Here is a 23,281-nt window from a genome sequence, read left to right as displayed (position 1 = left end):
AGAAAAGAAAAAATAACAACATTAAAACAGCCCAATTCAGATTAAATACAGTATAAAATCTGCCAGTATAAAGCTTAATGTCAACATCAAATCAAAAATGATCCTATTTTCCGTCTTAAAGCACACTGTGAAAGAATCATCGGAGCATGTAGTTATGAAGAAAAAATGAGATGAAAAATGGTCCATCAAAATGTAGGATTTTTTTTATTTAAAGTAAGATGAAATGCTAAAAAAGTGGCCTCTTTAATGGTAATGGTGTGTGTTAAATGGAGCTCAGTGCGGTCATTCATATTCATTAAGGCAGCGATGCAGTGTGTGTGTGTGTGTGTGTGTGTGTGTGTGTGTGTGTGTGTCTTACTCTAGTAATGGAGGCGTTTGAAGTAAGTTTGCGTCTGGGTTTCTTCTTCCTCACCTCGTCCTCTTCATCATCTAGATACTGAAACACACACATAAGCCATTAAATACTCGTTGTGTGTGTGTGAATTTAGTAATAGTTAAAGTACATTAAAAATAGTTCATTTAAATATATATATATATATATATATATATATATATATATATTATTACAGTGTGTGTGTGCGTGTATATATATATATATATATATATATATATATATATATTTTTTTTTTTTTTTTATAATGTAATTAAATTAAATACATTTCATTAAAATTCATTTTAAAATATGCATTTAAAATGAATTTATTTACTAAACAATAATTAATTGATTTAACAGACACACAGTGGACCTACATGATGAACGGGGTCGTCGCTGCCCTCCTGCTCAGACGAGTAACTCTCCTCCTCTTCCTCTGAGTAGTTATCAATTTCTGGAGAACGATCTGAGCAAAAGAAGAAAGTGTGAGTCAGTGAAAAAGAACAATACTATAAATTCCCTTCGTTCACTCTGAACTGCCAGATGAGAGTCAGGCGAATCTGGAACACTCGATTGTGATTGGCCAGTCGCAGTAAACTGGCTCGTGTCTCACCGTTCATCTTGGCTTTGGGTCCCTCGTGGTCGATGGGCTGACTGGACAGAGAATAAACCCGGATCTCTGCCACAGGGACAGACACATCCTTCAGCTGACTGTGCAGACCCAGGACCTGAGCGCCTTCGGTGGGGTGCTGCATCACCTGACAACACCAGCAATCAATCATCAATTAACAAACGAAGGAACGGCTGAGCTGTGAGCTGTCACAGCTAGCGGTGGGAGAAAAAAAATTGATTCTCCCATGCATCTCTCTTCAACGATTCTGAACATTTTAGAATCTATTCTGAGCTTTTTTTTCACGCACTTGCAAAAATGCAATGCACTTGATGCAATTTTCAATTAAATGTATATATGCATGCACTTGCATTTTTTACTACTTTTATTTGAAATTAATGTAAACGCAGTCAGTAATGTTTCCAGCGCAGGACAAAACATCTGATATATCGAAATAGATCCAAGCATTAGTGTGAATGCTGCCACTGTCTAAGATCTCATCAGTAATAATCAAACAGCAATAATGCTGAGGAAAAAAGAAAAAACCCATAACTATTGTCTGAAAACTTAAAGATACTTAAACAACACTTATTTTAAATGAGTAATTGTTTTAAAAAGAAGCCTGCTTATATGATTAAAAAAAGTAAATTTAGCAAAAAATAAATTTTGTATGAAAATGTAGCCATGTGCAGTAATATTGAAAATTGAGAACTGATGCATCGTGATATTGAGTTGACAAATGATATTCGTAATTGAATTGAAGATTCACAGTCCTATTTTTAAGATGGCAGTACTGACATACAGAGATTTCAACTATAAACAAAAAGCAAAGAAACTAGAAAGTTGTGAAGATGTATTTGCACAGCAGAAGAATTAATTAGGAAAAAAATGTAGCTCAAGAATTGTTTTGGAATTGGATCGTAACTCCTAGAATCGGATCGTGACTCCCAGAATCGGATCGGATCGTGACTCCTAGAATTGGACCGGATCATGACTCCCAGAATCGGATCGGATCGTGACTCCTAGAATCGGATCGTGACTCCCAGAATCGGATCGGATCGTGACTCCTAGAATTGGATCGGATCATGACTCACAGAATCGGATCGGATCGTGACTCCTAGAATCGGATCGGATCGTGACTCCTAGAATTGGATCGGATCATGACTCACAGAATCGGATCGGATCGTGACTCCTAGAATCGGATCGGATCGTGACTCCTAGAATCGGATCGGATTGTGACTCCTAGAATTGGATCGGATCATGACTCCCAGAATCGGATCGGATCGTGACTCCTAGAATCGGATCGTGACTCCCAGAATCGGATCGGATCGTGACTCCTAGAATTGGATCGGATCATGACTCACAGAATCGGATCGGATCGTGACTCCTAGAATCGGATCGGATCATGACTCACAGAATCGGATCGGATCGTGACTCCTAGAATCGGATCGGATCGTGACTCCTAGAATCGGATCGGATCGTGACTCCTAGAATCGGATCGGATTGTGACTCCTAGAATTGGATCGGATCATGACTCACAGAATCGGATCGGATCGTAACTCCTAGAATCGGATCGTGACTCCCAGAATTGGATCGGATCATGACTCCCAGAATCGGATCGGACCGTGAAGTGCTTGAAGATTCCCAACCCTCACCTCTGCCATGTTGATAAGGCCAAGCGCCAGCGTCTTGTAGCCCAGGATGGTCCTATTCTTGTACCTCTTCCTCCTCTGCAGCATGATCTGCAGCTTGTTGGCGTCTCGTTTCAGGAAGTGCGGATACTGCGAGGACACAGAGAGGTTTCTAAGCGTTGGTTTCAGGCAATATGGACGTGATGATCCTGTGCTGACACTCACCTGTAAGGAGAACGTGAGCTGCAGGTCTGTTTCCGTTTGGCCGCTCGATGGCAACAGGATCTCATTGGATCGGAGGATTCGCTTCGAGCCCTGAGAGAGAAACAGAGACGACAGATGGTGAACAAACATCATTAGACGCTGGGAAGTGCTTTGTCTTTAAGATCCACATCCAAGAGAGGAGAAAACACAGTAAGAGGACAATGAGATTTTAATAATGTTTTCAAAAGAAGTCTCTCATGCTCATCAAGGCTGCATTTATTTGATCAAAAATACAGTACATTTTTTAAAATATTATTAGAGCTGTCACGATTCGTCGATTTTAGTCAACTAGTCCATTTTTTTAAATTGTCGACTTCATTTTGCACGCATCAACTAACCGGCAAAATACCGGAAGTGGACGAGAATCCATAAAACACATTATTAGACTATTTTCCAAGCATGCATGGTATATTAAACCCATTTAAAAATAATTAAGCATAATTGTGAATTCACAAATGCTATGATTTAATTAAATAATTATATGAAATGCAGTTCTAATACAGTATATGCGCTTTATTTAAATGCGTGTAGGTTAAGTACATACATCTCATAGCGGCTCCGTTCACAGTAGTTACACAGAAACTGTTATCATTTACATGTGGAGCGTCTCAGACTCCATGGTCACAGTCTAGAGCCCTTTTAAACTTTTTCACCATTTCTATTTCACAGAAATTTGGATTTCATTTGGTTTAATAAAATATTCTTAAGTAAAATTGTTGATTTTTAGTGGGAAATTAATCGTTTAGATTAATCGATAAATTAGTCAATAGATTAATCGAAATAAAAATAGTCGTTAGTAAATATTATTCTAAATATTATTACAACTTAAAATAGCTAATGTCTACATGAATATATTTTAGAATATAATTTATTCCTGTGATCAAAACTGTATTTTCAGCATCATTACTGCAGTCTTCAGCGTCACATGATCTTCAGAAATCATAATAATATTCTGATTTACTGCTCAACAAACATTTCTGATTATTATTATTATTATTATTTAAAAATAAATGAATAAAAAATTACAAAACAAAAAGTTTATTCAAAACAGAAATCTTCTGTAAGGCCACAAATATCTTTACTGTGACTTTTGATTAATTTAATGCATATTTGCCGAGTAAGAATACTGATTTCATTCCAAATAGCTAAATAAATTACAAATAAAAAGGAAAATTTTGATTATTTATTTTTTAAACAGAATAACATTATACATGTAACATTATAAATGTATTTACTGTCAGGAAGAAATATGTAAAATAAACAAAATAAAAATATTTAAAAATAAACAAATAAATACTAAATACTATAGTATTTTTGAACATAAATAAAATTACAAATAAAAAAACAAATCAATGTAATTAAATAAATTATTTGAAACCGAAACCTTTTGTAACATTATAAATAAATAATTGCATAAATTACAAATAAAAAATTAACAATATACTACACAATAAATATTTTGAAATAGAAATCTATTGTAACATTACAAATGTTTAACCATCAGGATTTGATTGGATCATAAAAAGTGCGCTGTGATATTATTGGCTGGTATTATTTTGTCGTTTCAGATGACGTGCACTGATTAATGGTTCACAATAAGGTCAGAATGTGCATTTAAGTGAACAGAGCTGATTTGTGTTTCCTGTTAAACGAGAAGAACGAGAATCAATCACCTGCAGTTTGACAGCAATGACCACAGACGTCAGATCTTTATCCAGCTCCTTCAGCATCACCAGCTTCTTCAGAGTCAGATTGAAGAGCCTGCCAACACAATTCAATACATTATAACCGGAAACAGCTTTCAATCAATCCATTCTAATGGGACTGATGTAGTTTTGCGGTGTGTGACAGAATAACAGCACATGAATGAACCCACACACACACACACACACACACACACAGGTGTTGGTTTGGTCTGGTTCCTGAGGGTCAGGGAAGGTTAGCGATTTAATCATTTATAGTCTCTCTCGCTACCACTCCTGAAATGGAGTCTCTTCCAACAAGAGCTTCTGCCGTACAGATCAATGACAATCTGACACAGCTATTGACCAGACCCCCCCCCCACCCCCCACCCCCCCCACACACACACACACACACACACACACACACCTCAGACGCGTGGCGTGCAGTTTTACACGTCAGCATTCAGTGCATTCAACTCTAAATATCAGTCGTGGGATTGTGTAAATCATGCATCTCTCAGATATTTCAAAACAATTCACAATATTTACAGTGTGAGAGATATTAAAAAAAATCAACAAGTGCAGAAATAAAAAGAAATGCATAAGAAAATATAAATAATGACATATGACATATATATATATATGTCATATATTCCCTGTAAAAAAAAAAAAGTGACAGTTCACCCCAAAAAATTGTATTCTTGTCTTTAGGACAGTGTTATCCTTATGATAAAAACAAACATGTTTTATCTGCCTCCCATTCAAACACACACAGCAGGATGAGAGCGCGACTAATGACCATCATAAAAGAAATCCTAAAAGCCACACAGTAAACTCAAGCCACTAACCCATGTCAAACACTCACTACACAACCATCACTGGATCTTAGGATAGTTAAGAATCATTCTTATACAAAGTTTGGTTTTAATAAAATCCTCTAACCTAAAAATTGATTGGTGATAAAAAAATATAAAAAAAGCCATTATTTTTGCCTTTTCATGTCTATTCATATTTTATTTTTTGAGTCCTGGTGTCTAGAGGACATATCATAACATGAGAATAAAATATAATTTTTCAAAAATGTTATTTTTCCTTTTTTCTTATGCTCTTAAGTCTAAACAAATTCACAAAGCTTTTTCTTCTGGTTCTCTGGAGGATATTCATCCGCGCGCTCTACATTAAACATGCAAACTGTTAAATAAAGACTCTCAGACGGACGTGCGTTTCTGCACAACATGAACAAACTCTCAGGAGCACAGGCCGAACCAGACTGAACACTCGAGCTGCTTTCTTTGATTAATAATAAATGATCCTGACCGCTCCAGTGTGTGTGTGTGTGTGTGTATTTACAGGACGTCACACCTTCAGAATGAGTTTATCTCTCATAAATCAGGTTATTACAGTCATAAAGCTGGAGATAAAAGCTGCCTGGGTTCATAAAGTCTCAATGGATGGCTACTGCAAGCAGAGCTGCTGTTCATAAAGATCAGATGAACTACAAACACAGCTGACCTCCTGAGGATCGGCTGCTCTGGTGAGCAGCGTCTGGTTGAGAATGCATTTCTGTTGTTGTTAAATGAAGATAAACTCAACTCATACACTTGAATTTTTGCAACCATTCAAAGTTTGGGCTCGGTAAGATTAAATTTTTTTTAATTTTTTTTTTAATGTTTTTTACAATCACCAAGGCTGCATTTATTTAATCGAAAATATAGTAAAAACAGTAATGATGTGAAAAATTATTACAATTGTAAATAGTTGTTTTCTATTGTAATATATTTTAGAATATAATTTATTTCTGTGATCAAAGCTGTATTTTCAGCATCATTACTGCAGTCTTCAGCGTCACATGATCTTCAGAAATCATAATAATATACTGATTTCCTGCTCATTTCTGATTATCAATGTTGAAAACAGTTGTGCTGCCCAATATTTTTGTGGAAACTGTGATGCATTTTATTTTTTCATAATTCTTTAATAAACAGAGGGAAAAAAAACAGCATTTATTTGAAACAGAAATAATTTCTAATATTAAAAATGTCCTTATGGTCACTTTTGATCATTTTAATACATCCTTGCTGAATAAAAGTATGAATTTCTTCTTGCTGTCCCCAAACTTTTGAACATTACTGTATGAATGTTGATTTTTTTCTACTCTGTTCTCGTCTCGAGTGGTCGGTCATTAAAGCTCCTGAAGGCCGAGCGTCTGCGGTCACACACAGAGGTCAGAGGTCAGAGTCCAGAGTTGTGATCTACATCTGTTTGTCAAACTCCTTTCAGCTACAGACAACACATGTCCTCCATCATCGCAGCCTCTTCTCTGATTACTCACAGACTCTTCAGAGCGCTGGATGAAGCTCTGCACAGGTCTGTGTGACGCTCTCGCTCGCTGTTAGAAGACATCAGAGGAACAGCACAGCAGACGACAGCACAAACTCACCGCAGGCTTCAGAGAAAGAAATGCCAAGCTTGTATTTTTGTTTACGCACTCAGAAGAAATATTCAAAAATAACCCTAAAAAGAGCTGTACAGCTGTCGAAACAGCCTGTATGACGACATCGGGTTTCTAGTGGAGATCATTCAGGTTACGCATTACTGATGAGATTTAAAAATAAAAACAAAACAAATAAGTAAATTAAATAAATTAGTCAATAAGTAAATAAGTAAATGTCCTGGTCATGACGTTAAACTGATCCAATAGGGTCTAGCTCGGGTAACCTACCAGAGGATCATAGATCAATATGGTTATGGGGACCGACCTAGTGTAACTATTGAAGTACCTGGGCAGCAGCAGTGCTACTTTAACCCCACTGTGGCAAGTACAGAGTTCTACTCTGGAAAGGCTGGTGGGGGTGAGACATAGGCGAGTAAAGGGAGACCCTTGAAAGGCGAAATCTACTGCGCTCCACGCTTGAGGACCTGCGACCCTTCGTGGAGTAACTTAGCAAAGAATACAATATGAAACCACAACACAATTCAAAAGATGCTGGCACGGTCGTCGCCCAGTTGAAAAAGGACCGCGGTGGTTGGTTGGACACTTTGCCTGCCACTGGTTACATCAAATTAGCGAAGGGTGGCAATATCAGTATCAAGCAGTTCAGTGTTGCTACCTACAACGTTAGAACCCTAAACGACACCATTTGCAGCGAAACAGGTGAGCTCATCACGCACAAGGTTGATCGAATCATAACTGGCTGCGAGAAATATCATATCGACCTCGTAGCACTTCAAGAGCACCGACTCCGAACACCCGACTCGGTGGGCTACAAGAAATACAGCAGCTCAGTCGATCATCTCCGTCATCACTAAATCAGAGCGCATAATTGCTATGCATTTAGAAGGCAATCCTAAAATAATGTCTCGTGTCTGCATATGCCCTGACGGAGACATCAGATTCTTCAGCAAAAGACATGTTCTACGACGATCTCAACGAGCTGATAAAGTCAATTCCGCCACACACGGTCAGCATTCTCGCTGGCGACTTGAACGCAAGAATTGGTAAGGACAGTCATGACACCAATCCTAGAGCGGTAGGCAACTTCAGCTACCACGCAATCTCGAACGTCAATGGTCGAAGGCTAATCAGCATGTGCGAGATTTTAAGCCTACGCCCAGCAAACACATGGTTCCGAAATCGACCGACGAGACTACGCACATATAAGAGCCCAAAAGGAGACTTCGCTCAACTTGACCACATTGTATTCAACACCAAGTGGTGGAAGTCAGCCAAAAACTGTCGCGCTTACAACACCTGTGCCATTGGATCAGACCACAAGATGGTGAGCGCCAAATTCAAACTGCAGCTGAGAACAGCAAGAAGCTCATCCATAGCCAGGTGCACCTTTCAGAACGATAAGCTGAAAGATGTGAACATCCAAACGAATTTCGATCTGGAACTTCGCAATCAATTCGTCACTCTTTTTGACGAGTCGAGTCAAACCGAAAATGTATAGAAACTAATACAGCAAAGAGCAGACACGCACAACACTGCACTGGTAGCAGCGAGTGAAAGGGTCCTGGGCAAAAGACCGAAGTCAAAACAGCCAAACTGGGTCAGCAGTTCAACGTTGCAGCTCGTCGCAGAAGAAGAAGTAGCGAAGGACGATTTCAAGCACAATCAAACGAGAGAAAAGAGAGATCTGTGGAGAAACAAGCAGTCGAATGTCAAGACAGCTTTCGAAACTGATAAAGAGGCATACTTTAACACTCAACTAGAAGCTCTCGAACTGGCAAACCAAAAACACGAGTATCGCACAATGTGGACTCTAATTGACAAAATCTCAGAGAAACCACAAAATGCTGTAGCAAGCAAAGGCTGTATGCTCGATGGCTTTCAAACGAAATTCGAAGACCGAGCTCATCAGTGACTGGGGCAAGTACTTCTGCAAACTCCTTAACAACAAGAGCGTGAAGGAACAGTCAACGTTCCAGAACCAAGCCCAGACATTGCTATTTCAATAGCAAGTCCAACGAGAGAGGATGTGGTGAGAGCGACTGAACAGCTTAAGCGAGCTCGTTTACAAGCATTGCAGCGCACCGAAACGAGCCTGATCATCCCACTGCCCAAGAAGGCCAACTCAAAGCTGATGAACAACTTCAGAGGAATCAGCTTGATGGCCATCGCAGCAAAAACATACAAATCGCATTCTCCTCAATCGCATTCAGAATCCAATCGACAAGCTGCTCAGAAACAACCAGGCAGGCTTCAGGAGCACATGTGGATCCACAGCAGATCCACATCCTACGTAGAGTCATCGAAGGAGCAAGAGCTCAACTACTATCCCTGTACATCACGTTCGTCGATTTCAAGAAGGCATTTGACTTGACTACTTGACTACGTCTCTAGGCTGTCTGCTGGAATCTTCGGATACCTTACACATAAAGGTCCACCGCCTAGGAGTAACACGAGACCGCAACGCAGTACAGCAATAGCCAAAGAATCTAGAGCCGAACGCAAGCTTAGCGATTTAGCATATGCCGACGATATTTCACTCCTGGAAAATGATCTCACCAGGGCACAACAACAGCTCACCCAATTACAACAAAAACCCGGCACAGTCAGTCTAGAATTAAACGAGGAGAAGACGGTCCAAAGCAAATGAATGCTTCCAGTGACAATGAACAACATCTACTAATCAACGGAAAGGACGTTGAAATCGTTGACGAATTCAAGTCTCTTGGATCCTACATCATATCGACAGAGAAAGACATCAAAAATCGTATCTCTTCTGCATGGGTGGCCTTTACCAAGTTAAAGAAGCTGTTTACCGCTCCACTACCGAAGCCAACGATGGAATTCAGGACTCAGCTCTTTAATGCAACATGTCTATCTGTGTTGCTTTATACCTGCGAGACATGGATTCTAACGAAAGCTCTAGAGGAAGAACTGGATGTGTTTGCGAGAAAGTGCTACAGAACCATGCTGGGAATTAGACAAGCAGATGCCCATACGACAGACGAGGAACTCTACAGACTGACCAAACAACGTCCAGTTAGCGTGACCATCTGATAGCGACAGCTGGAGTTTGTGGGCCACTGTCTTCGCATGGAAGAGAATGAACTAGCCCACATCTACGCCATCTATCACTCAGAAGTCAGTGACAAGAACAAGCGAGGAGCCCCTCGCCTAACCTTCATATACAAAATCCGGAGCTATATCGACGAGTATAACATAAGCCAAAAAGCCCGGAATCAAATAGGTCTCCCCGTAGCGAAGAGCAGTCACTCACTCACTCACCCATGTCGAAAGGGAAGAAGAAACAAAAGTGATCATCAGCATCGCCAAGAATAGAGAACTGTGGAAACATATTGTCAAGCTCCATACAAGGGGACCCGACCAATGATGATGATGAAATGAAGTAAAAAAAAAAAAAAAAAAAAGTCAAGTAATTAAATTAGTCAAGTAAATAAGTAAAAAAGTCAAGTAAATGAATTAGTCAATAAGTAAATAAGTCAAATAAATACAAAAAAACAAAACAAATGTCAAAATAAATAAATAAAAATAAATAAATCAATAAATGGAGCATGCATTACTAATGTGATTAAAAAATAAAACAATAGTAAGTCAACAAGTAAATAAGTTTTATTATATGAATAATATAATAAAAAAAAAGTCAAATAAACAATATAATAAATGCATCTATCTATCTATCCATCCACCCTTCTCTATTTATCTGGAAACAGCATTACTGATTCTTATTAACCTGTATAAATATTAACATTCAATGATTATATACTTTTATGATTCTATACTTTTTAAACAGTGTGAAACTTGTGAGAATGAAAATAACCCAGTATAATTTTTTTACGGTGTCTGCCAAAAAACATATTCCCGTAGAAATATCACAGATCACATGCTAACAGTCAGTAAATGAGGCCTAATGAAGCTTCTTAATGTATTCTGCTCACACACATCTGACCTTGACAAGGAGGACGCGTTTATAAGTGTACACACACACACACACACACACACACACACACACACTCCCCAGCGCCTCTCATTACACGACCGGTTTTCCATGACCTTCAGCACAAACACTGCTGCTGGAAGGTGATTGGCTCTTTGTTGTCCCACTGGCTGTCTGTGTTTTCATTGCCAGCGTCTTCCCTCAACACACACCGTCACACTCTCTGTTCCTTCACTGACCTCTTCCCATCAAAACTCAAGCCTTTGTTTTGCTCCATTCCTCGTGTTTGTGGTCAAAATAACTGTCCTAATGAATAAATAAATCGTTAGATAAATAAATGAAATAAATTACAATATAAAGTATTTAAACAAATCTGATATATTATGTTTTAAATAAGTGTAAGGACAAAAATACACTGAAATAATATAATTTTTTTTAAAGAAATGTAAATAATCTGATAAAAAAAATGTGTGGGCATGTGTAAAAATATAAAATATATAATACATAAAAAATACACAGACCTCGTAAATAAACAATAATTAATGTATTGATTTTGATATTTAATATACATAATTTTTAGCAAAAAATATATATATTTTTTAAATTATATATATTTTAAATGTTACATACAAATGCGTGTATAAAAAAATATAAAAGAAAATGTAAACATTTTAATTTGAATTTTTACATTAATACATATTGATAAATGTTTGACAAATTAATAATTAATGTACACATTTTATGCATGTGTGTGTATTGTATCAATTTTATATTTCATATACAGCAAAAATGTTTTTAAAAATCTGATATACTTGTTAGATGTTACACATACAGACACGCGTGTATACATATTAAATGTAACCATTTCATTTCCATATATACATACAAATTGACTAATATCTGATATATATTTTATACATAAAATATTTTAAAATTTGGAAATATTTTGAAATTATTTGACAATAACTTTTAAAAATATTTTTGCATTTATTTTAATTTTAATGCATGTGCTTTAAAGGTAAACCTTTCCAGAATGTTTCCTTCCAGGAGTTTCTCCTGCTGCGCTTTAGTGTTTGCTAACAGTAATCTAACAGTAATAATGATGGGTTTGTGTAATGGACATGACCTGAAATCAGTCTAATTACACAGGCTTCCTCACCACCGACATTCACACAACCTCCTGACTGCTTCAGCCAGCAAACACACAAGAGAGCCGATTAATCGCCGCCAGGGTGTGATTTCCTACTAAAGTCACATTAAAGCACATCACATTAACAGACGCCGGGTTTCTCTGCTCCGATCCAGACACAATTAAATAAACTGGATAAAGCCCAATGCATTAATCAGCCCGGTGCAGCTGTCCTGAAGCGCTGATCCGAACAGCCCCGCGCTTTGACAGCCATCCAGAATCACATAGAGCGAGCGTTTAATTCATTCATATGGAAGCTGAGCTGAAACGCTCACGTGGTGCATTATGGGATTGAAAGCAGCATGGAGGTGGTGTTGAGCACGGCCGATAGTGTCAAAAAGGTTGAGCATTCTTCAACTTTATGCAAATATTGAGCGAAAAACGCTGGGCGCTGGACAGCCAATCACTGTGAAACGTACAGGCAAGGTAAGATGTAGCCGTATGTTTCCAAGTGTTGTCTGAACTGCTGGATTACTGAGCGGAGATCACTTGTCGTTGCAAAAGTAAATGCACTTTGCATGTTTTCATTATATGTGACCCTGGACAACAAAACCAGTCATTTTTTGAATCATCTGAAACTGAATAAATAATCTTTCCATTGATGTATGGTTTGTTATGATAGGACAATATTTGGCTGAGATATAACTATTTGAAAATCTGGAATCTGAGGGAGCACAAAAATCTAAATATTGAGAAAATCGCCTTTAAAGTTGTTCAAATTAAGTCCTTAGTAATGCATATTACTAAACACAAATGAAGTTTTGATATATTTACGGTAGGATATTTACAAAATATCTTCATGGAACATGATCTTTACTTAATATCCTAATGATTTTTGCCATAAAATAAAAATTGTTCACTTTGACCTATACAGTGTATTGTTGGCTATTGCTACAAATACACCCCAGCGACTTAAAGGGATACTCCACCCCAAAAATGAAAATTGTGTCAATATTCACTTACCCCCATGTCGTTCCAAACCCGTAAAAGCTTCGTTTGTCTTCAGAACACAATTTAAGATATCAGTAACGCATGTATACGTATTGTACGTTTATTTACGCTGATTTGAACGTAACTTGAATTTTAGCTTGTATCTAGATGGCGCCAGTAAAGTTTTTAGTTTGCGAACCACCGTTAAAACAAGAAACGCAAACAGGGTGTAAACACTGATTTCAGAGTTTGATCCCTTCATCATTTACTTTTACATTTAGTCATTTAGCAGACGCTTTTATCCAAAGACATCAACAACAAAAACAATAATAACAATATTAATAATAATACATCATCATTATTATTATTACATTTACATTTATTCATTTAGCTGACGCTTTTATCCAAAGCGACTTACAATTGCTATATCTGTCAGAGGTCGCACGCCTCTGGAGCAACTAGGGGTTAAGTGTCTTGAAAATATATATAAATATGTGTCTAAACAATTTGCTTTAGGACCAATATGATTTTTGGGATTGTGAAAAAACCAACTCTGTCTCTGCAAGACTAACTATGCATATTCACCGTTCAAAGAACCAATCAGCTTGCTCGGACACACTGCAGGCAGCCAATCGCGTGGCAAATCATCTCCTGTTGTCTTCTAGATGAGAAGAGCTTGTTAAAGATGAACAGGTGAAGCCTCATAAATCAAGCGCGGGCCGTCAGCATTGTTATGTGTCTGTGTTTATATATATATGCATTCAGATATAATATAAACACACAACTGACTGAGCAGAGAGAAGCTTTATCCTCATCAGCCTGTATCCATGGTTTCACTCATTTAGTGCACTTTCTCCGTATTTTTCGCAGCCACTTCTTCTTTTCCTCTTCAACAAGCAAAAGACCAAGGGCTGACAACGCCAGTGCCATTTGCAACGTGTCAGACATTTTCGAAATATCAAGATTCCGTCTGTGGTGAGCGAGATTCTGATCTGATTTCAGGCACCTTTTTTTTTATTTTTTCTATTTTTATTTATTTTTTATTATTATTATTTTTTTTTTTTTTTATTATGACACTATCAGAGATAAACAGATAAACATTAGAACATGAACATGAGAATATAAAGACATGTGAACATATGGGGGATACAATAAAAAATAAATAAAATAAATAAAAAAGTAAAAAAATAATTTAAATAACTACATTTGTATACAGTCATACACAGTTATACAAATATTTTACAACCATAAAAATTATAACTTATTTATAATATTGGATGTTTTTAAGGCTTTTTTATTAGAGGAGATTCTTTGAAGAGATGAGTAAACCAAAAGTAGATCAGAAGAGAAAATTGTACAATTAGGTTTAAAGTTAAGGCATGGTGCTTTGTGAATGTGGAATTGTCCCATCATACAAATAAAATCCAGGGCATCCTCTAGCTCCCTACTGCCAGAAACCACCGAATGAACGAGAACCTTAACCGCAGAAATGTTACACAGTCGAAAGAATACAAAAAATAACGATGCTGAAATTTGAAGCCAAAATTGTTTAGTATAGGGACAGAAATAGAATAAATGTGAAAGAGATTCTTCCTCTTCTTGGCAAAAAGAGCAGAGTGGAGAAAGATTTTGTATAAATTTACTTAAATATTTGTTGCAGGGGTAATAATGATGGATAATTTTAAAATGAACTTCTTTTATTTTATTGTTAAACAAAAATTTGTTTGGCACTGTCCATACTTTCTGAAAATTAACATTTGGATAAAGTGCCAACCACTTTCTATAAGCTTTAAAAGATGAAGCATTATTAGCAGTAATAAAGTTTCTCAAAAATTTGTTTGTACACTTATTACCCATAATATTAACCCCTTGAATACATAATCGAGGGATAATTAAACAAAGACTGCAATACAAGTCTTAATTAAAAATAGCAACTTAGGAGGAATGGAATTTGGAAGCAGAGTATAGTCCCGTTTTGAAGCATTTATCCCATATTTATTAAGAAAATCAACATAAGCATAAAAATCTCCACTGTTGCTTATCAAATCTGATATAAACACAATGAAAACAGATTTCCGAGCTGATAAAACATACTGATTATTCCAAATAATATGAGGGGGAAAATTGTGTTTAAAGATTAGCTTCCATGAGTCTAAAGCTTCATAGGGAGCCTTGTGGACTTAAAATCACAAGAAAGCAAAAACTGTAAATTTCCACATCTCTTGAAAATCATATTAGGAATCCAAAACCAAATTGAATTCCCCTTCAAACATTTTTTTAGCCAGTTTATTTTTAAAAATTTGGTTTAGGGTAAAACAATCTAAGACATTCAACCCTCCCTTTGAATATGGCTGTGTTAGGGATTTTCTACTGATGTGTTCCACCTTATTTTTCCATATAAATGTAAAATTAAGAGCGTCAATAGATTTACAAGTGTTAGAATCAATATAAAGGGGTATAGAAGGGTAAATAAAGCGTGAAATACTTTCAGCCTTAGATAACAAAATTCTGCCATAAATTGTAAGATCTCTTTGTAGCCACAAGCTGAATATACGTTTGGCAGAATCTAATTTAGGATGAATATTCAAAGAGATTCTTTCTTGGGCTGATTTACAGATATAAACGCCAAGATATTTAACAACATCCTTTACTAAAATTCCATCAACAGAGGTCACATCAGAATCATGGATAAACATTATTTCACTTTTTTTAGTATTAACTACCAATCCGGAGGCTTTGGAAAAATTATTTAGACTTTGAATTATCAAATTTACTTGACATTGATTCTTTAAAAAAAATGCACGTATCATCGGCCAATTGACTTATGAGTAATTCTTCCTCTCCAATTTGAATTCCTTTGACACCAGTGCAGTTAACTACATATAGATTCAATAATTCTGCAGCGAGTACAAACAAAAAGGGAGAGATGGGACATCCCTGTCTAATACCTCTGTTAACATAAAATCTTGGAGAAGTGCCATTGGAAAGAGAAACACAACTATTGATATCATTGTATAAAGTTTTAATAACACAAATAAAATTATTACCAAAACCAAAATTAACTAAAGCTTTAAAAATGAAATTATGTTCAACGGTGTCACATGCTTTAAAAAAAATTAGGGCATCATTACTAACCAAATTAGAATAATCTAGTAAATCTAGAATGAGGCGAATGTTATTGGAAATATGTCAATTTTTCATAAAATTACTTCTTCTAGACATTGTTTAAGACGATTTGCATACACAGCTGCCAGAACCTTATAATCTATATTAAGGAGAGATATAGGTCTCCAGTTATCTAAATTAAAAACGTCTTTATTTGGCTTTTGAATGAAAACAATTAAACCTTGTTTCATAGTGGTGGTTAGTTCTCCTTCATCTATGCATTCTTTTAAAGCCTCAAAAAGCAAATCCTTAATGTGATCCCAGAAAACTTTATAAAATTCAAAAGGTAGGCCATCTGGGCCAGGAGATTTATTTACAGGGGACTTTGATATTACATCATCCAATTCTTTCATTGTAAGTGGCTTATCACAAACTAATTATGTTCCGAAATTTGAGGAATAAAAGGAGTTACATTATCAAAAAAAGAATCAGCCGCAAGATTATTAAAAGCAGAAGAATATAATTTTTTATAAAAATTAAAAACAGAAGAGGAAAAAAAGAGGAAACAGAGCCATCAATTTGAAGGGAGTGAATTGACCTTTTTCTTCCATGTTGTTTTTCCAGATTAAAAAAGTAAGATGAATTTTTTTTTCGCCAAATTCAAGCCATTTGGCTCTAGATCTTACAAAAGCTCCTTTTGCTTTTTCAAGATACGAGGAATTCAATTCCTCTTGTAAAGAAGATAGCCTATATTGATCTTCTTCTGAGAGCTGTTTATTTAAGAGATCAGACATATTTTTAAGTAAAACTGCATATTTATTTTTCTTTTCAGAGGAACGTTTTTTACTAAAATAAATTGAAAATTTTCTGCACTCAAATATAAGGAGCTCCCATTTGGCAATAGGAGATATATCTGCCCTTGTTTTGATATTGTTGATTCATTTTTTTTATATCTGAGCAGTAAGAATCATTAATAAGCAGGGAACAGTTTAATTTCCAGTAGCCAGGGTTAAAGGTTCTAGAATTTGTTGGCTTCAATATTAAATCAATACCACAATGATCAGTTAGTGGTGAAGGACTACAAGAGACAGAAGTCAAAGATGAAATCAAAGAAACAGATTAGCCATAAATCAATGCGAGATTTTTGAGTTTGATCTGGTTTAAACCAAGTAAAGGAGGTGGAACAAGGATACAGAAATCTGAATGCATCAATCAAATCTAGAGATTGACAAAAATTAAGAGGATTTTGATATCGTCTTGGAGGATATCGGTCTTCAGAATAATTAGGGGCTTCATTAAAATCTCCTCAATAATCAAGAAAGCAGAGGGGAACTTGCGCTGTTTTTCAAGAACAAGCAAAGAGATCTTTGACATAAGAGTGGCATTCATATCAGATCTATTAAAACCATATACATTAACTAAAATAAAATAAGACTCATCCATTTGTATCACAACCATTAACCATCTTCCTTCTGGTGAAGACAAAAATTCAATAACTGATCCATTGAAATTTTTACCAAGTAAAAAAAAAAATCTTATTACCCCATTGATTTTGCCAAAATTTCTCATCCTCCTGACATGAATGAGTTTCTTGCATGAAAAAAACATCTCGGTTAAAAGATTTACAAAACAGAAAAACAGATTTTCTCTTAATTAAATCTCGTATCCCCCGAACATTAAGTGAAAAACAGGAAATATTTAACATTAGTGAACGATGTAAACTAAATAAACTTGGCCTATAAAGTTAGAAACAGACAAAGGATAAGAAGAAAAATAAAAAAAGAGACTAACAAGTTAGAGCTTGCTCAGAATACAAAGGCAATCATGGCTTATTTTTATAAGAAAAAGCTAAATTTCACTCTATTAACACAAGTATGTTAAAGCGAACTGAAGTACAGTTAGGGCATTTACCTCGATATTTCTTTACCTTCTACATATGCGAAAGCACCTCTAAAACCTGCCCTTTTCCCTTCATCTCTTGCTTGTTTCACTAGAGGCCACAGTTTGTTGCGTTCCTCTTTCATGTTCAATGACAAGTCCTCCAAAACCCTGTAGTTGTTCCGTCGCAGGTAGTCAGAAGATTTGGCATCTTTCCAGATTTTGTCTCTTACACTGCGCGAGGCAAACTGGACAATGATGCGACGAGATCAATCTGTAGCAGATTTGGGACCAAGCCTGTGTACAATGTCCACTGAATTAGCAAGAGATGCGGCAGATTCCGGTGAAACATTTCCAAAGATTTCCAGGATTACATTTTTTACATTCTCATTGTTAGATTCAGGGACACCTGCAACACGCAGATTCCATCTCCGTCTGTATTCATCCAGTTCCAAGCATGACTGCCGAAGAGATTCGTTTTCTTTCGACAGGGAAGAAACCACTTTCTCCAGAGATGCAACTTTTTTATTAACGTCTTCAATTTCCTTGCCAAAGAACTCCATAGCAGAAGAGAGGGAACGAATAGAAGCAGTGTTCTCCTGAACCGACAGTTCCACAGACTGCAGCCTTGCCAACGATTCCTCTTGAAGTTTGCCTATTTTTTCAATCGCAGTCAAAAGAACAGAGTTTGGTACATCGTCATTCAGTGCTACACGCGATTTCTTGGCCACAGGAAGTTTTTCTGGTGTTTCAGGCAGAGGAATTATTTCAGCATCAGAACTTAAGTCCATAGATATGGCATAATCATGAGTGTCCATCACATTAGACTGAGAAGAGTACGCCATGGTTTCTAACGTTAACGTTCCCTGATTTACCGCTGGTAAATTCGAGAAACTTCTGTTCTTGTTTTTTGCTGAACGTTTTCCCATAATAAGTCCAACAACTCAAAAAAGCAAAAACATCAATAAGCCATGAAAAACTATATATAATACTTCACATAACTATAAAGTAAAACTGAGCTTTGCTCACTAACTCACGAGCTACAGGCATGAGCGTGTTAACATGGCGCCATCTTGCGCGCCCCCTTCAGGCACCTTTGTTTATGTTTTGTATCCCTTTAGCTCTTCCGGTTTCCGGCTTTGAGTAACAAACACAGACTACTGCCACCTGCTGGTACGGAAAGGCATTTCTTCTTTACGCAGGCGCAGAAGGACGTGCTACTTGGCCGTCGGGTGTCGAGCGTCGGCTTGGTGTGTCAGGGCAACTTTGGACCCAGACGCTGCCAAAGTTCAACATGTCGAATCGGCCGAAAACAAGCTGACGAGGACCAACTTCAGCCAACGCCGCGGAACACACTGAAAAGACTTCGTCGGCAGACGAACAAAAACTGCCCGACGACCCACCGTCGGCTTGGTGTGTACCGGGTTTAAGACTGTTGGCTGATCTCCAACACACACACACACACACACACACACACACACACACACACACACACACACACAGAGCGCTGATTAGAAATGACAGCAGATGTGATTAGCATGGGCTCATTCAGCTGCTCCAGACGGAGTCTGGTGTGTCCTGAAGAGTCAAAACACAGCTCACGTTCAGGCAAAAATGCATCAATGCACCACAGTCTGAAAGCAAAAATACTTAATGCATTGATTCCATAATTTAATAAATCAACTAATTAATACAAATGACCCATTGTGTAACAGAGATCATCCCAGATTATACACAACACGCTGGCCATGAGAGATTTAAATCAGAACCATTGCATGACATAGGTTTGTTATATGATCTGTGTGAAAAATTTGTGATCAGACAGAGGTTTGAAGACAATCTGAGCCAATTTTGTTGAAAGTCGACAAACCGTCTAGGATGAGTTCGAAAAAAGAACTCATTTTCATCTCATCTCGCCTGTAATGTCTGATAAAGCAGTGTTTGTGAGCGCAGTGCTGCTTTATGGCTAATGTTCAGACTGGTGGGTTTATGATCGTGGGGCCCATGTAAAATTGGCCGACGTGAGGCACCCTGGGCGACAGATTCCTAATGAACGAGTAAATTTAAAGTAAAGAGTTAAACGGAATAATCAAATGTCAGAATAATAATTAGAAATGGACAAACAACCAATTTGTATGTCAATCTCAATTCGAGGTCATAATAAAATGGAGTCAGATTAGAATTGAACTTAAATGAAAGAACTTTGCACACTGAAAAGACTGAACATGCAGGAAACCTTCAGCCACCATTGGATACCTCCGTTGGGCCAATCGCGTGGACCTTACAAATACACTCTGTAAATGTTGCCGTGTTTTGTGTTCATATGAGAGTCAGTGTGCTTTGGTGTTGTTTGGAGCCTGATGCCCTTCAAAATATATTTTATGTTCCACAAAAGAATGTAAATAAATAAGAAAATGATGACAGGATTTTCATTTTTGGGTGATCGCCCCCTTTAAGGTACTGATTTAGGATCAATACGAAGGTACTGGTGTCACAGCAAAGAGAACATTTTGTTACTGAGCATACCTGCAAACTTGTCGCTTTTCGGCGACAATCGCCGCTTTTATTGTCAATTGGGTCATTCACGTGAATCGTGTAGAACCGGAGAGTTTTTTCGGGGGGGGGGGGTCTTGCGTTAATTGACATCTGGGCCGATCGGAATCTCTACTGAGCTCGCGCCTGTCAAGAGAGGGAGGTGGGGGTGGGCTTGCGTGCCATGTAGGCCATTATTGGACAATTCTTATAAATGACATTTTTTCTGGACCAATCGGAATCTCAGCGCTTGGTTCAGGATCTTGAAACACACTGCCATCTGTGTTCGCGCCTGTCAAGAGACACCTGACCTAATGTGGAAACTCTGATGGAAATTGAATTCAAGGTAAATCAGTCTTTTTGGAGCTAAACAACAGATATTTGTTTGCTTAAGTCAAATAACGTCAGCTAAGTTAGCGTTTTTTTTCATACAGTTAGCCTATGCTTCGATCAAAATGCTTAATAGCAAGCAATACAAGCGGATCCAATGCTGGAATTTCCGTTAGCAAGATTAGCAAATTTTCTAGCCATCTAACATTGTTAGCTAGTTGTAATGTTAATTCCTGCATTGTCTGACCGTCTTGCTAACTAAAGTTAACCATTTAGCTTGCTACGTAAGTATATAGTATTTCAGATAGCCAACTTAGGTTGCAACCTTATCATTAGCCCCTAACTTAAGCCAGGTGCTCTGCCCTGAGTTCTGGCTACTACTCCAATTCTGAGCTACCCTGATTAACGACACGTTATGGAGGTTGTCGTGTGCGCAGCAGTCATTCAAGTCAGCTGGATGTAGCCCTACTTTTAAAGCGTTTTTAATGTGTTGATGTAGGTAGATGTGACTGTTTAGACAACAGCTGATGCGAGAGTAATACAGTGTAACAAAGCAATTTGACGTCTTGTTGCATTGGATGCGCCGCATTACTTGTAAACAATGTCTATTTAGAATCTGGCGAACGTGCAAGGCTAATGCGTTCACAGTGTCGGCGTCGCCCATTCTGCACCCCCCCCCCCCCCCCCCCCCCAACACTGTCACCTTTTTTTCTCTGATGAGTTTGCAGGTCTGACTGAGGCTGAGCCAAACCCATTGTGTGTGTGTGTGTGTGTGTGTGATCCAATTTCTTTTTTTAATACAGAGTGAATTGATCCAGCTCCCTCTGGTGCCTCAAACACACACACACACACACAGAGAGAGAGAGAGAGAGAGAGAGAGATGTGTTAAACTGCAGTAAATCACTGATCACCATCACTGAATCTATCACTCCAGGAGACTCATGATGTCAAACAAGTGATTTTCACGTCTGAGAGATCAATCCTGACTGCTCCTGAAAACAACTGAGTTTCCCATGAGTCATTTCTCAGGTAGAAAGTCTTTCGACATTTAACGCACATTGCTGGTGTTACTGAGCATGATTCATAATAGCAAGATATTCTGAAGAACAACTCTTAGTCCTGGAGACGTCAGGTAGAACAAAAAAATGTTTTTGTTGTTGTTTTAAAGATTAAATCATAGATGTAACATAGACATAAAATAGAGCTTTTTACTATTATATCTTATTTTTATGTATAATATGTATTGTCCAGAAATGTCTGTATCTACAGTATTCCACAGAAATATATATTCTAATATTTACATATACATAATAAATCAGTATATTAGAATGATTTCTGAAGGATCATGTGACACTGAAGAGTGCAGTAATGATGCTGAAAATACAGCTGCAGATCACAGAAATAAATTATATTTTAACGTATATTAAAATATAAAACCATTATTTTAAATTGCAATAATATTTCACAATCTTACTGTATTTTCTATATTTTGATCAAATAAATGCAGCCTTGATGAGCACAAGAAACTTCTTTAAAAACATAAAAAATCTTACTGATCCCAAACTTATATATTTACATATATCCCAACTTACACGTAGAAACTTTGAAAAGTAATTTTTAAATACAAAAACCTGCATTCATATTATAAAATAAATAATAAAATCAAGTCAACAGCAATATTTCAACATCAGCAGATTTCATCAGGCAGTGAACAGGATGTGATGTCACAGATGATTAAGTTTCTAATTAATCTGTCACTCATTTTGCTACTTCCTCTTCCTGTCAGCTCGTACCGTCTCTCTGTGTCACGTCATGTGCTGACAGGCTGATCGGAGAATATCCTACAACATCTGATCGTCTGCACAAACATCAACATCCAATTCACACTAAACACCAGGCAGAATCCCTCCTGATGCGAACGACTGAGGGAGGGTTAATGATGACAGAATTGACATCATTACAGACTGCATTGTGAAGTCTGGACCCTCTTCATCTAACGCTCAGGACAGGTCTGAGATCAGCGCTTAATGCTTCAAACGTGTCTAGAGATTGACGTGTCTGTAATGGGTTCGGGTGAAGGTGACAAGAGCTCGGCTGATTGGACCAGAATCACTCGTGTGTGTGTGTGTGTGTGTGTGTGTTTGAGCCCCACGGGAACAATCAAATGATCCTGCAATTTAGTTGTCATGCTGTGAAGACAATAGGGCTTCAGTTGAACCCTGTGGAGAACTGTCTGTGTGTGTGTGAGTGTGTGTGTGTGTGTGTGTGTGTGAGAGAGAGAAATTGACTCAGTTTGTTTACGTTCTTTGTGCATGAAAATCAACATGCAGTTGATGCAGATCATTTTTTA

The 23,281-nt window shown here is 37.3% G+C and overlaps 1 protein-coding gene across 2 annotated transcripts in view; it reads right to left on the bottom strand.

The window, feature by feature from the left end:
- LOC306871784 (phosphofurin acidic cluster sorting protein 1-like) overlaps positions 1 to 23,281 on the bottom strand; it is a 56,858-nt gene that overhangs the window by 14,988 nt on the left and 18,589 nt on the right. For both annotated transcript variants that reach the window (XM_079419942.1, XM_079419943.1), the window contains exons 2-7: positions 4,552 to 4,639; positions 2,840 to 2,929; positions 2,639 to 2,764; positions 987 to 1,131; positions 751 to 839; positions 359 to 436 (exon numbers count right to left, since the gene is read on the bottom strand). In XM_079419942.1, the coding sequence (XP_079276068.1) occupies positions 359 to 436; positions 751 to 839; positions 987 to 1,131; positions 2,639 to 2,764; positions 2,840 to 2,929; positions 4,552 to 4,639 (616 nt within the window). The remainder of the gene's footprint in view (positions 1 to 358; positions 437 to 750; positions 840 to 986; positions 1,132 to 2,638; positions 2,765 to 2,839; positions 2,930 to 4,551; positions 4,640 to 23,281) is intronic.

This window comes from Barbus barbus (assembly GCF_936440315.1).
Source record: "Barbus barbus genome assembly, chromosome: 1".
Classification (NCBI taxonomy): domain Eukaryota; kingdom Metazoa; phylum Chordata; class Actinopteri; order Cypriniformes; family Cyprinidae; genus Barbus; species Barbus barbus.
Note: the sequence above shows the minus strand (reverse complement) of the source record. Positions and strands in the feature narration are given on the sequence as shown.